The sequence below is a fragment of the Alexandromys fortis genome, unplaced genomic scaffold (assembly GCF_014885135.2).
Source record: "Alexandromys fortis isolate MF-2015 unplaced genomic scaffold, M_Fortis_MF-2015_v1.1 scaffold_33, whole genome shotgun sequence".
NCBI classification, from domain to species: Eukaryota; Metazoa; Chordata; class Mammalia; order Rodentia; family Cricetidae; genus Alexandromys; species Alexandromys fortis.
In genome coordinates, this window is record NW_026067917.1 from 3,080,061 (window position 1) to 3,092,334 (window position 12,274).

The 12,274-nt window shown below is 40.7% G+C and overlaps 1 protein-coding gene across 1 annotated transcript; it reads right to left on the reverse strand.

The window, feature by feature from the left end:
- Window positions 1-11,084: 11,084 nt before the first annotated feature.
- On the reverse strand, window positions 11,085-11,999 carry LOC126500195 (taste receptor type 2 member 134-like). Its single transcript, XM_050139879.1, has one exon. It carries the CDS (start codon window positions 11,976-11,978, stop codon window positions 11,085-11,087), a length of 894 nt encoding a protein of 297 aa, XP_049995836.1. The 5' UTR covers window positions 11,979-11,999.
- Between the last annotated feature and the right edge of the window lie 275 nt (window positions 12,000-12,274).

The following is a 12,274-nucleotide window of genomic DNA, read 5'->3' on the forward strand; positions in this document are numbered from 1 at the left end:
CGCACACACACAGCGCGCGCATACACACAGGCACATGTAAACACACATACATTCCTGCATACACACACACACACACACGTGTGTACATGTGCACTGAACCAAATTAAATTCTCTTGAAATCACAGTGTTGCAGCGTGTGCAAATGTGGTCTGTTTAGTAGAGTCTGAAGAAGGTGTAGTATTCTGCAATTGATATATTGACATATTCTCAGAATTTTTGTAGTTTCTATTAAAGAGTTTGCCTTTGGAATCACACAGGCTTTCCTTTGCCCCCCGACCATCTGTTTGTCAGCACTGTGAACTCAGGCAAGGTTTTAGGTGCTTTGACTCTTAGCTTCCTGGGGTGGAAAATGATTTGCTACATTCTAAGTGAGACTCATAGTGCCTGGCAGATTTCATATTCAAGAAACACCGCCTCTTCCTTCTGATGGGAGGAAAGGAAAGAGAGACTACATTGGATTAAACTAGCCTTTCCCTTGCTGCGTCTGCAAACCATATCAGGTGTGGCTCATTTTAACGATGGCTATAAAGTTTAGAAGTACATCGAAGAATCTGAGCTATGTTTCTCTGCACAATGATTTTCATTAAAATACATATAACTCCTTCAAGACACCGCTAGTTTTAGAAAGAAAGGCGGTTTCACCAGCCCAGTTTTACAGGGCGAAAGAGCAATTGTAGAGTCCTATTTAGCCATTTGCAGGCTCTGCCCATAGGTATCCCCCTCCGCCAGCTGGAGAACAGAGGTCACATCGGGTCACATCGGGTCACATCGGGTGCACTGTGAGTTTAACGCAGAACTTTTCATCTCTGGCCTCTGACCTAAGCATTCCTCCTTCAGGTAGAGGTTTGGTGTTTGAAAAGCAAAGGAATCAAGTTTCCCAGCACTCTGGCTCAGAGCGTTTATCAAGAAAACCTGCTAGGGCTGGGGGCTTTCCCAGGTCTTTGGGGAGAAGAATAATGCTGGGCACGTGGAGGGTGAGGGAATGGGCGATGAGTCCGCTGTGGGGAGCAGGCTTTCTGGAGGTTTCTATTTTTCCCATCCCGCCTGTCTCTCTATTAGTAACAGAAGCCTTGCCTTTCTCAGCCTTAGGCATCTGGTTCCATCCCAGATGCTCTAAAGCCCAAGTAGAAAACGAAGACACTATCCGGGGGTTTCAGATTCAGTAAAGCTTGTAAAAGTGTAAGTGCTAAAAAAAATTATCTATAATTATGGGCACATTTTGTTTGCAGAAGTTATCAATGTCAATAACATAAATTACTGTATTAAGCACAGTGGATTTCTATAGTAATAAAGATTCCGTCATCGTTCTCTGTACATACCAGGGACTTTCTGAACACCACGTCTGAGAAACGTGGAAGCATTTTGATGCTTTTTGCTGTTGTTGTTGTCGTCTTCTCATTTCATGGAAGAGGAGACTAAACTCAGCAAAGCAAGGTAATTTCTTTAAGTTACCCAACCTGGATGTAGTACTGGGACTTATAAACCTCCGGCTGCTAAGCTATTTGTCATGCACATAGAAATTCATTTTCACCTGCATTTCCTAGTGTCGATCCAATGACTCTACTGATTAATATTGTTATCAATTATGAGTAATAATGCCTTTCTCAGAAGAATACAAAAATTGGAAGTTGGTCCCCATAAAGTCCATGTATTAAAGGTTTAGTTCTTGGGGTCATGCCGCTGGGAGGTGATGGAGTTTTATGGGAGAGGTGTAGGCTAGTCTCCTCCTTTCTTTTTCTGGTCCTTGCCATGAACTGAGTGGCATTGCCATGACCCGTGCTGGCATCATATAGGCTGCCTGGCCACAAGCCCAGTGCATCAAGGCCACTGATCACGGACTGGGATGAAGTTATCTCGGCCTTGGCTTTTTCTTTCTAAGTGTCTTAGTTAGGTAGCGTTTCTATTGCTGTGAGGAAGTACCATGGCAACGCTTATAAAGGAAAAACATTTCGCTGGGGGCGGCTTATCGTTTCAGAGGTTTAGTTCATTATCATCGTGGTGGGAAGCAGGGCGCTGGGCAGACAGACAAGGCACTGGAGAAGGGGCTGAGAGTTCTACATCTGGATCTGCAGGCAGTAGGAAGTGAGGTGCCACACTGGATGTGGCCTGAGCATGTGAGAGCTCAAAGCCTACTCCCTAGTGACACACTTCCTCCAACAAAGCCAAGCCTATTTCAACAAAGCCACACCTCCTAATAGTGCCACTCCCCGATGGGCCTATGCGGCCATTTTTATGAAAACCACCACAGTAAGCAAACAACCCCATGAGGGTTTGCTTTTATGCTTGTGAACCCCAAACCCAGACCCAGTCTTCCTAGTCTTAGGGTATTTCCTGCTGAGCTGCTGAGGTGAACTCTGAAAGCTTCCTTTAGCCTCTGTTACTGCCAGACTGAGTTGCAAGCTGGGTCTTCTGATGTTTATTTATAGACGTCACTTCCACCCAAAATAAAAGGGATGCTAAGAGAGGCCAGTGTTTGCCTCCAACGACTCACACACCCTAGGAATTTGCTTCCAAAGTCACCTGAGTTGATGATGATGATGATGATGATGATGATGATGATAATGTCAGAAGCTAATGTTGCTGGTTACTGACTTAGCAGTCACATTCAAAGTTGTCATGGGAAGCAAAAAAGGCCTAGTTCTATTCTGGCAAATGTAGTGTACACTTCCTTTGACCACGAGGATAAACATCCCCCACTTAGCCATTTTCTTGCAACATTATCTCGGGATTTGTAGTGCATTCCATATTCTGTATAACTCAGGAACTCAGGAATTCAAAGCCCAAACCTCCTTATTGGTTAAATATTCTGGAGCACCTGAGCAAGTCCAGAACATTCCAGACACAATGCATCTGCATATTTTTCTTCAAGTGTTATCCTAAAACAAGACTGATAAAAGATGAGATGAGTGTGGACGTAGAAAGAGAGTTGACTCTTGCTTTCATTGCATGAATGAAATCAATTTATTTAACTAGATCATGGGCACTGTGCCAGGAGAGACCCTTCCTCATATGGCACTGGACACCAGATTTGGCAGCCAGCAGAGGAGTGACCCCAACAATGTTATAAAGTGCAACACAAGTCACAAAGGGCTTTCTTTTAAAATTAAAAAAAAAAGCAAAGCAATTTGATCTGAGGATCCAATTTATTATGAATGTTTTAAAGAAAAAGGTTATTTATTTCCCTTATGGAAATAAATGTTTCCTTCTTTCCTACGTTGAGGAACCCCACAAAAGACAGATGGAAATAAAGACATCTACATTTGCAGGATAGGAGCCTCCCAGGACCTGGGTGCCTTAGAAATAACCAAAGAATGGGTAAAGCTGAGGGTGTTTTTAGTTCGATGGTGTGGGTGGTCATGAAGAATATGACCGAAGGGTATACAGGAGGATGCAACGGTAAGAGGAGCTGGATGCGGACTTTGCTGCGCTGTGTGGAACTCTGCCGTGGAGAACTTGAGCCTGCACAAGCTCTCTGCTTCAGCCCCGGCCCTGAAGGAAACAAAACTGAAGGGTAAGATCCTTCCCACTGCCTCTGTGCTGTTAAGGCAAGGGCATTTCTCTTCTTCAGGTAGCTGGCATGAACCTCTAAATGCAAAGTTTTATGACCTGCTTTAGAGGAAGTTTGAGAGCAGTTTTAGGGCCTGAGTCAGGGAGAAAAAAAGGTAGGGGCAAAGTAAAGACCTTGCTGGTATTATTTCCTTAAGGATAAGTCGACATGCTTTGGGGCAGGGTTCACGTCACCCCGAGACAACCAAATATTAAAAACATGAGCTGGGTGTGGTACCACATTGCTTAGATTCCTAGCTCTCATGAGGGTGAGGCAGGAGGATTGTCTCAGACTCAAGGCCAGCCTGGGCTATATAATGAGTACCCAGTCAGTAAGCTCATCTTAAAAAAGAAAAGAAAAGAAAATAGGAATAAAATTCGACTTCAGCTAGTGATTTAATCATGAGCACAGCAAAACAGCAGGCTTCTCGTCATTTGTAGAAACCAAACAAAAGCCAGTCACCTCACAGGTTTCTACTCGAGTAATTCACCAGTGTGGATGCTTCTTGAACATCCCACCTGGAAATGCAGCAGGGTCCTGGTGTCTGTGGGAAGACCAGAACCAGAAACCTGGATATCTTTACTGACAGCCCTTGAGCAAAAATGAAGGGTGTCAGAGCAGCGTAAAGACCTCAGATTCTGAAACCCACCATGCAATTTGTGTCATTAGTCCCGAACTCTAGTGTGGCTCCAGGGATAAAGTCCCAGGTGCATGAACGTTGTACCCTGGGCTTACTAATATTTGCATGTGGAGAGGCTGTGTTTGTAACTCCAAAGGTCTTTGTGTCACTGTAAGCAATGGCCACAGATTCTTGCTCTTAAGCTCCCTTTCCTTATTGATATGCTGTCTAGTCTTTTCTTCTTGTGCACCCCTTTTTTCTTTTAACCAATTTCAGTCCCTGTCATGTTCTGGGGGCAGGGTGGTTCACATCTTTAGCTCAGAGCTAAGAAGGTAGAAGCAAGTGGATCTCTGTGAGTTCTAGGCTAGCCTTATCTTAACCACTAAACCATCTCTCCAGGTACTTTTGGGGTTCTTTAAAAGAATACTTGGTCCTAACCCAGCTGTTACATAAGTCCATAGAGAGGCGATATAATATCTTACTTACCAGAAGTTATTGTAAGTTTAATAATTCAAAATGTCTTCAGAATGAAAATGATCTTTATCCTAAAGCAGAAATGTGACCCTCTAAAGTTGGGTGATGTTTCGATCATGTCTTTGGTAAATGGATGGAGATGAGATGGCCCCACATTTTGTTGTGACAAGGAGAAAAGGAATATCTGCTGTCAGAATCTATGTTGTCACATCTCTATGACAAAAGACAGGGAAGCAAGAGTGAAGCATAACCAAGTAATTTAGTCATGTATATGAGCAGGGAGCCTCTATAGATGAAGACACAGTGGGACAATGTCGTGATGAGGAATCGGGACAGTGTGTCCATGCATGACTGGGAAAAGGGGCCGTGAACTCATGTTAAGAAACTTTTAGAGCATGGCCAGGGCCACTGCTGCAGATTCTTGTGGCCTGGCTTTGTGTTCATTGCTTCCTCCTCCTGCCACTTGAAGATCAGAGATGCTCATTGCCTCTGCAATTTTCATGAAACCAAAGTGTCAGATTTTGAGTAGCAACATCTGAACCCAAACGAAGACAAGAGACTTCCCTTGGTAGGTTTAAGCACAGATAACCTGACTGTTTAAAATGACCAGCTTGAGTGAACTGCCCCAACAAAGTGACTCAGATCAGTAAGAATCAGCAGGCCAGCACACCACCAAGGAGTCCTAAGGCATGTGGAAGATCACAGAAAGCAATGGGGCTCCAGAGACCGACTTCCAGGGACTCCTAACACCAGTGACCAAGTATCTTCTTAAAGGATAATCATGTTTCCTCTAAGACAGCTTTCTTCTCCTTCATATCTTTGCATGGCTACTCGGAAATTAATACGCCTGAGCTTTTCAATGTCGTTATCAACATATTAATGCTTTTCTGTAACAGGATTTAGCAGATTAGAGGCTCTGAGTAAATGATTAAATTTAAGAGTATTGTTATATAACATGCTCATGTTCAACATATCTGGATTCTAAAATACAAAAAAATTCTTTACACCATGAATAGAAATCTCTAAATAACTAATCACATGAGGAAAAATATGGCAAACACCTTTTCTTCCAAAGTCACAAGTAAGACAAAGTTGCTTGGGACTATTTCTCTTGAATAGCATATTGTGCAGGATTTAGCCAGTATTTTGGATCAAGAAATAAAAGGAGAGAGTAATAAAAAACAAAAAGTTTAAAAATATTACTAGTTGAAGTTAATATGATAATGCACACAAGACATCAAAAAATAATATAATATATAATAGAATAATATTATATTTATTATATATAAATATAAATACATATAGATAAAACCAGATTAATAGATGAGCTAACAAAGCCACTGAATAGTAGGTGAATATAAAGAACCACTACAATGGAAAATTACAACTGAGTAAAATAAAGAAACAACTCTACATACATCCAGTCACTTTATTGCAAAGATAAATTTTTAATGGATCTGTGGAAATACTTTTTAAACTGCTGGATTAGGTCAATATTATATAGAAGAGCATGGACTTTGATCCTAGATGGATTAAAACTGTTTAATTAGCTGAAGAATGGCTAATGTAACATGATTACTTACATAAAACTATATCAGCTCTTTAAAAGTTGATGTAGGGCACCATATACATGATTTGGGGATTAGCAAAGATATATTAAAAGATGTAAAAGTCTGAACTGTAAAGGAAAAGATTGACAAATTTAATCTTATGAAAAACTGACAACTTTTGACAACAATATATACAATGAAGAGAGTTAAAACTCAAACCAGAGAGAGGTGAAGACATTGAAATGCATAGAACTAGTTAGCAAAGGACTTGGTTAGCATTAAGGAATATTCATGAATTAAAGTAAAAAAATTACAATTAAAATGAACAGAAGATGAGGTGAACAGGTAGTCAGAGCATTCATGATATAGAAACTTCCATATCAGATAAGTTAGAAACAGAAATGTAGTTATTCACCAAAAATGTCTTAAAGATCAGAACTATGTTTAAGAGGTTCAAGTTGGAGCTCATCTAAACACCCAATAGGAAAAGGCAAATAAGTTAAAAAAAAAGAGAGAGAAATTAGAAAAGATATATCACAATAAAATTTATAATGTTATAAAACAGTGAAAAATCAAATATGGCTATATGTGAAAATGTGAATAAGTCTCACAGATAAAATTATCAGCACCGCCAATCTGTAGGAAGTAGCCTAGAAAACCATGTCAACATTCCCAAAAAATGGATTATGGATGTTTGTCTTTGTTTAGTGTGTTGGTTACAAGTTATTATGGATAGTGGTCAGGAAAAAGCTAAACAAAGGAAATTAGAATCAAGGTTCTTGTTTTGAAAAGAAAAAAGGGGATATAGATATGCTAGGATAAAAGGGTAGATTATTGAATCTACTCTGAAAAGAAAAAAGCAAGATATATATATGATAAGATAAAAGGTAGATTATTGAATCTACTTTTTAAAAGCAGCAAGTAGTTTTAAATGTTTTACATTGGAATGGATTTTTGTATATTGTATACAAATTTTGTGTATTGATATAAATTTGTATATTGATACAAATTTGAGATTATTTTTGTTAAAATATACTGTGCATACATTTCTAATCTTGTTCAAGTTGTTGTACCTATACAGCTCATTTAACAATGCAATGTAAATTTCTAAGACTTAATTATTACCAACTGTTTAAAATAATAAGGAAATATAGGCTAATAGTTAATCACCTAGTATAATCGAACTTATAGTCACATTAGATATGTTTTCAAGATTAAACAAAGATATATTTTATATAGATAGGTCACCTTCAAATACTTCAGAGATCTACAAAATGTGGCATTTAAAATGTTTTAAAAACATAGGTTCTTCTTTCTTTGTTATGACAATGAGACATAGGTCTGTTACTGGCAGCACCAATCTACTTCAGAGAAGATGATGGACATCAAAGAAACTTCACATGGAGTTACCTTAACTTTCTTCCACTGGGCAAGAAAATGTCCCTGACTCAACTGCTGACATATGCTGTCCTAATTAGAGAAGCAGGACACAAAATATCCTGCTTCACAGAAAAGTCTGTTGGATATGTTAGGCCTGTGGGCCAAAGATGGATATCTCAACATTGCAGAGGAACTTTGGATGACAGCCCAGGCAGCCAGCTGTTTCTGTCATTACTCAAATTTTTTGGAAGTGTCTTTCTTATCCTTCCTGCTTACTCAGTTAATATTATTTCCTTCTTGGGTCTCTGAGAGAGTTGAAGACTGGATAGTTATGATAGAAAGCATATGAGGTACAAGACTTTGGACTCACCAAGATAGGATAGTTATGGAATATTTTTTCTGGATTTGTCAAATCAAATGTACTAGACATTGTTGATTTATTTATTGCCTGCATATATTGTATATAGTTATTTTAGTTATTGTATATAGCTTTTCTTATAATAGTTATAGCCTTTTTTATTTTAGACAAAAAGGAGAAATATAGTGGCATTTCATTGTATTTTAATAAATAAAGCTTGCCTGAAGATCAGAGAGTAAAAGAGCCCCCACCGGTCAGCTTTGCAGGCCAGGCAGTAATAACATACATCTATAGAAACCGGGTGGTGCATGCCTTTAATCCCAGAAATAGAGAGGATTATAAAATGGGAGGGAACAGCTCTCAGTCACAGTCTCATTCTGGGATACCTGGAGGCAGGATCACCATTTTGGACAGAGGTAGTGGTAAGAGCCAGTGGCTGGCTGTTTTGCTTTTCTGACCATCAGGTTGAGTCCCAATGCCTTTCTTTGAATTTTTATTAATTGTGCTTCTGTTGGTAATTATATTTTCCATTTCCTCTTTATTCATATTCCTACAAAAATAAGAGTATATAGATAAACATGATGAAACCATAATGTCTTCAGGAAGATATATCAAAACATACTTGGAAGAATGATAGTTTATAGCCAATCAGAGGCAGGTGATTTAGAAATGCCTTGGTGTGTTGGGGGTTAGGTTGGGAGCCAACAATAAAAGCTCTTCCTAAGTACCCAGGAAACTTATAAATCAAGTTTGAAAGGAAAATAAAATATATTATATTGAGAAATATATATAATTTCTCAAAAAAACAAAAACCATACTCTTAAACACCATTTTAAAAGAGTAGGTGGGAGCCAGTTAGATGTCTGATGATTTGGAAGTGAAAGACTGGGTTTTACCACAACAAAAAATTAAGGAAAGAAAAACCAACAAAATTGTCAAATAATAAGGCCCAGGGAACATGAGATTCAGCATAAAAAAGAAGTGATAATCCCAGGGTTACTGCTGAGGGGAGTTTCCAGAACCACAGCCCTGCAAAGGCCCCACATTGCTGTCAGTCCTGATTTGAATGGAGGACTACAGTCTGAGGAAACTAGCTTGAAGGAAACCTGAGGCAGGACTGCCAATGTGTTTCCGACAGTGTTCAACTTATTTGTGTGAAGTTGTCCAAATAGCCCCTTATTTTCTTTTTACTATTTCTGAAATGAAGAGATATTACCTCTCCCATCCTTGCAGTGGACAGTTTGCCCCCTACCACCCGTCAATGCATCTAAAGAATAATCAATCTTACCAATTTTGGTTCATTTATCTTGTCTGCTGTTTTTCAGCACTCTGCTTCGTTAGTTTCACTTTGACTTTTGTTAATTACATTTTTTCCCTGATGTTTCTGCCTTTCTACTGCTCCCCTATTTCAACTTTGCTGAGGTGAATCTGATTTGAGCTCTTTCTTTGAACACGCATACTTAGTGTTGGTTCATTCCGGTAGCATCTCACGGTCGTAGCGTCCCACACACTTGCAAATGCTTCCTTTTCGTTTCCATTCAGCCTACATTTTCTAGATTCCATTTTGACTCTCCTGATCATGTTACCTAAAATCTAAGCCTCCAATCATTTTCTAGGTATTTTCCTGCTATAGATCCCTACTTTCATCCGATTGTGACTAGAAAACATACTCTTAATCTTATTGAGATTTAGTTTGAAACCAGAAGAGGATCCATTTTGATGTATTTCACGTCTGCACAGCAAACAGATGCATTCTGAGGTTGGAAGAGCTTTTTCCATAGGTGGGAGTTAAATCTGGCTGGCCGACTGAAGTGTTCCACCCTTCCGTTTTATTACGGATTCTGGCTTACTTGTAAAACCAGTTCTCGAGGAAAGAGTGTTAATGGCTGACTGTAATTTCACCTTATTTTTCCCATTACTCTATCCACTCTGCGATGTTTTGAAACTGTTATTAAGTACATACATCTAAGATCCCATTCTTTGACATATTGGTCCCTTATGATATTGTGACAGGAGACTGACTTCCTTTGGGCATGTTCCTTGTTTTGAAAAATAGGTTAATAAGAGCATGATAATTCTAATGTTCTATCTTTTATAGCGGCCTGGATGTCCAAGATATTATCATGTTCATATTTATTCGTAATTATACACATATCTCACATTGATATATTATATAAACTACAAATACACAGAAAACTGGAAATTTATAGGAGAAGATAAAATCATATACGAATAGAGACTCCTACATATATATGTTTTCTTCTTCCAGTGGACCACTGGGCACAAATTCCAGTCTGGCGATGACAAGCCTAGGCAACACCATGTAGGTGCCTCTTCCAGGGTGGACAGATAAGAAGAGCAGGGTTATTAAAATGAAGAATTGTTGAGGATTTCCTTTGCTGTCATCTATCTTCTGCTGGACAAAATTTGACATTCGCACATCATACAACCCCGTTTAATTCAACTTAAGCATGCACACAAAGCCATTGATAGGATCCATAATGGGGCAAAACTGACGCATGTCCGCAGCTTTGTATAAGATTAATCTCCATGATGGAATTTAGTCTTACGTGATGCATAACAAAAAAAGAAATGGCAGCGACTGACAGGAAAAGCAAAGTAGGGAGTAACAAGGATGAAGGAGCTGGGAAATGCCTGTTCTCTGGTGGCAAAAGAACATGAGATAGAAGGCAAGGTCTCATGGGACAATAGTAGAAGCTGTACCATAGAGACTGATCTGAAACCAAAGCAGGAGTGAGGAGCTTGGCTGAGTGTCCCAGAACAACAGCGTTGAGGAATCTATTACCAGACTTTAGTTTGCTCGGAGAGTCAACTGACATTGGTCACGGTTATTCATAAATAAGGGTAGACCAATACTTTAAATTTTCAAAGAATATTGTTTAGAGACCCATAAGCAATGAGGATGTCAGGGGAGGCCAATGTGACCTATACCAGAGAACGAATAGGAACAGCCAGAGAAACAGAGAAAAGGGGGAAAAGAAATAGCAAAGCATGGAAGAGGTGGGGTTGAATAAGCAGGGAGAGCATTGAGATCCTATGAATTCCTGCTGCGAAAGGCGCTATTCATTAGAGAACAGGTTGTTGATACTGATATCTGGAGAGTGGAGCCACTCTTTGTCCAGGGCCCTTCGCGTCTTATGAGCCAGCAACACAGAGGCTGGAGAACTTCATCCTGAGGGCCCTTCTCATCTTGGGGCTGCTGAGCATCAGAATGGTGGAATGCAGGGAGATGCCTGTGTAGGTGATCACTTCCCAGGCCCAGCGCCAGGAACTGTAGATAGTTATGACATGTGTGGTAGAAATGGACAGGAGCAGGACATAGGACGTATAGAAGATGAGGAAGAAGGCAAGGGACTTGAGAGCCGTGGTGTGAGCCTGCGTGCTGTGATCATGAGGTCTGGGTCTGTGGTGCCTCATCTGCCCCAGATGCCAGTAGAGTGAGAACATTAGTAAAATGATGGAGAGCAGAAACAGGAAGAACGGAGTACCGCTCATCAGCATTGCATGACAGCGGTGGTAATACTGAAAGAACACCCTTACTCTGTAATTGAATGTGCAGTTTTCACGGGCCATCATCTGCGAGGTAACTGTATTTCCAGTGACTGTGGAGATGGCTGACAGGCCGCCAAGGATCAAGGATCCCAGCAGCAGCCTGGGCACTGACCGAGAAATTCTCCAATTCAGCCAGAAGAAGACGGGGTGGGAGAAAGAAGAGATCTTCACACAGTAGAAGACGGCAAGCCAGGCGGTAAGCCAGCAAGTGACGGTGTTGGTGAAGTCCCAGAGGGTCCCAAAATAGTAATTACTGCTCCCGAACATGAAGTTCAGGAAGTTGTTTAGGATCGCAAGTCCATGCAGACAGACCCTGAAGGCAGCTAGCCAGGCCACAATCATGTCACCTGCAGGGAGGGCCTGGCTCCGTACCCACTCCATGCCCAGCACAGCGACCATGAAGCCATTTTGCAGCACGGCAGCTAGAGACTGCACACAGAAGATGACCACGAAGATGACTGTAGGTGAGAAAGTCATCCTCTCCGGGGAGGATTCGCTTAGACTGGCTCTCGCGGTCAAGCCCCGGGACGCAGCCACAGAGAAAGCAGCATCTTCCGCCAAATGACTTGCCCGAAACCTCTTCCTGGATTCATGCAAAAGCCCAGCCACCTGAGAGGCCACGTTTACCGGGAGTGGGAATGAGGACAACTGCTAACCCCACTGGCTTGGAAATCACACCCAGGTTGTGGACACCTGCGTCTATTTGCAGAAGCTGCATTTGCCTGCTCTTCATCAGAGTCAGGTGCAGGGAAATGTGAGCAGGATCCAAGGAT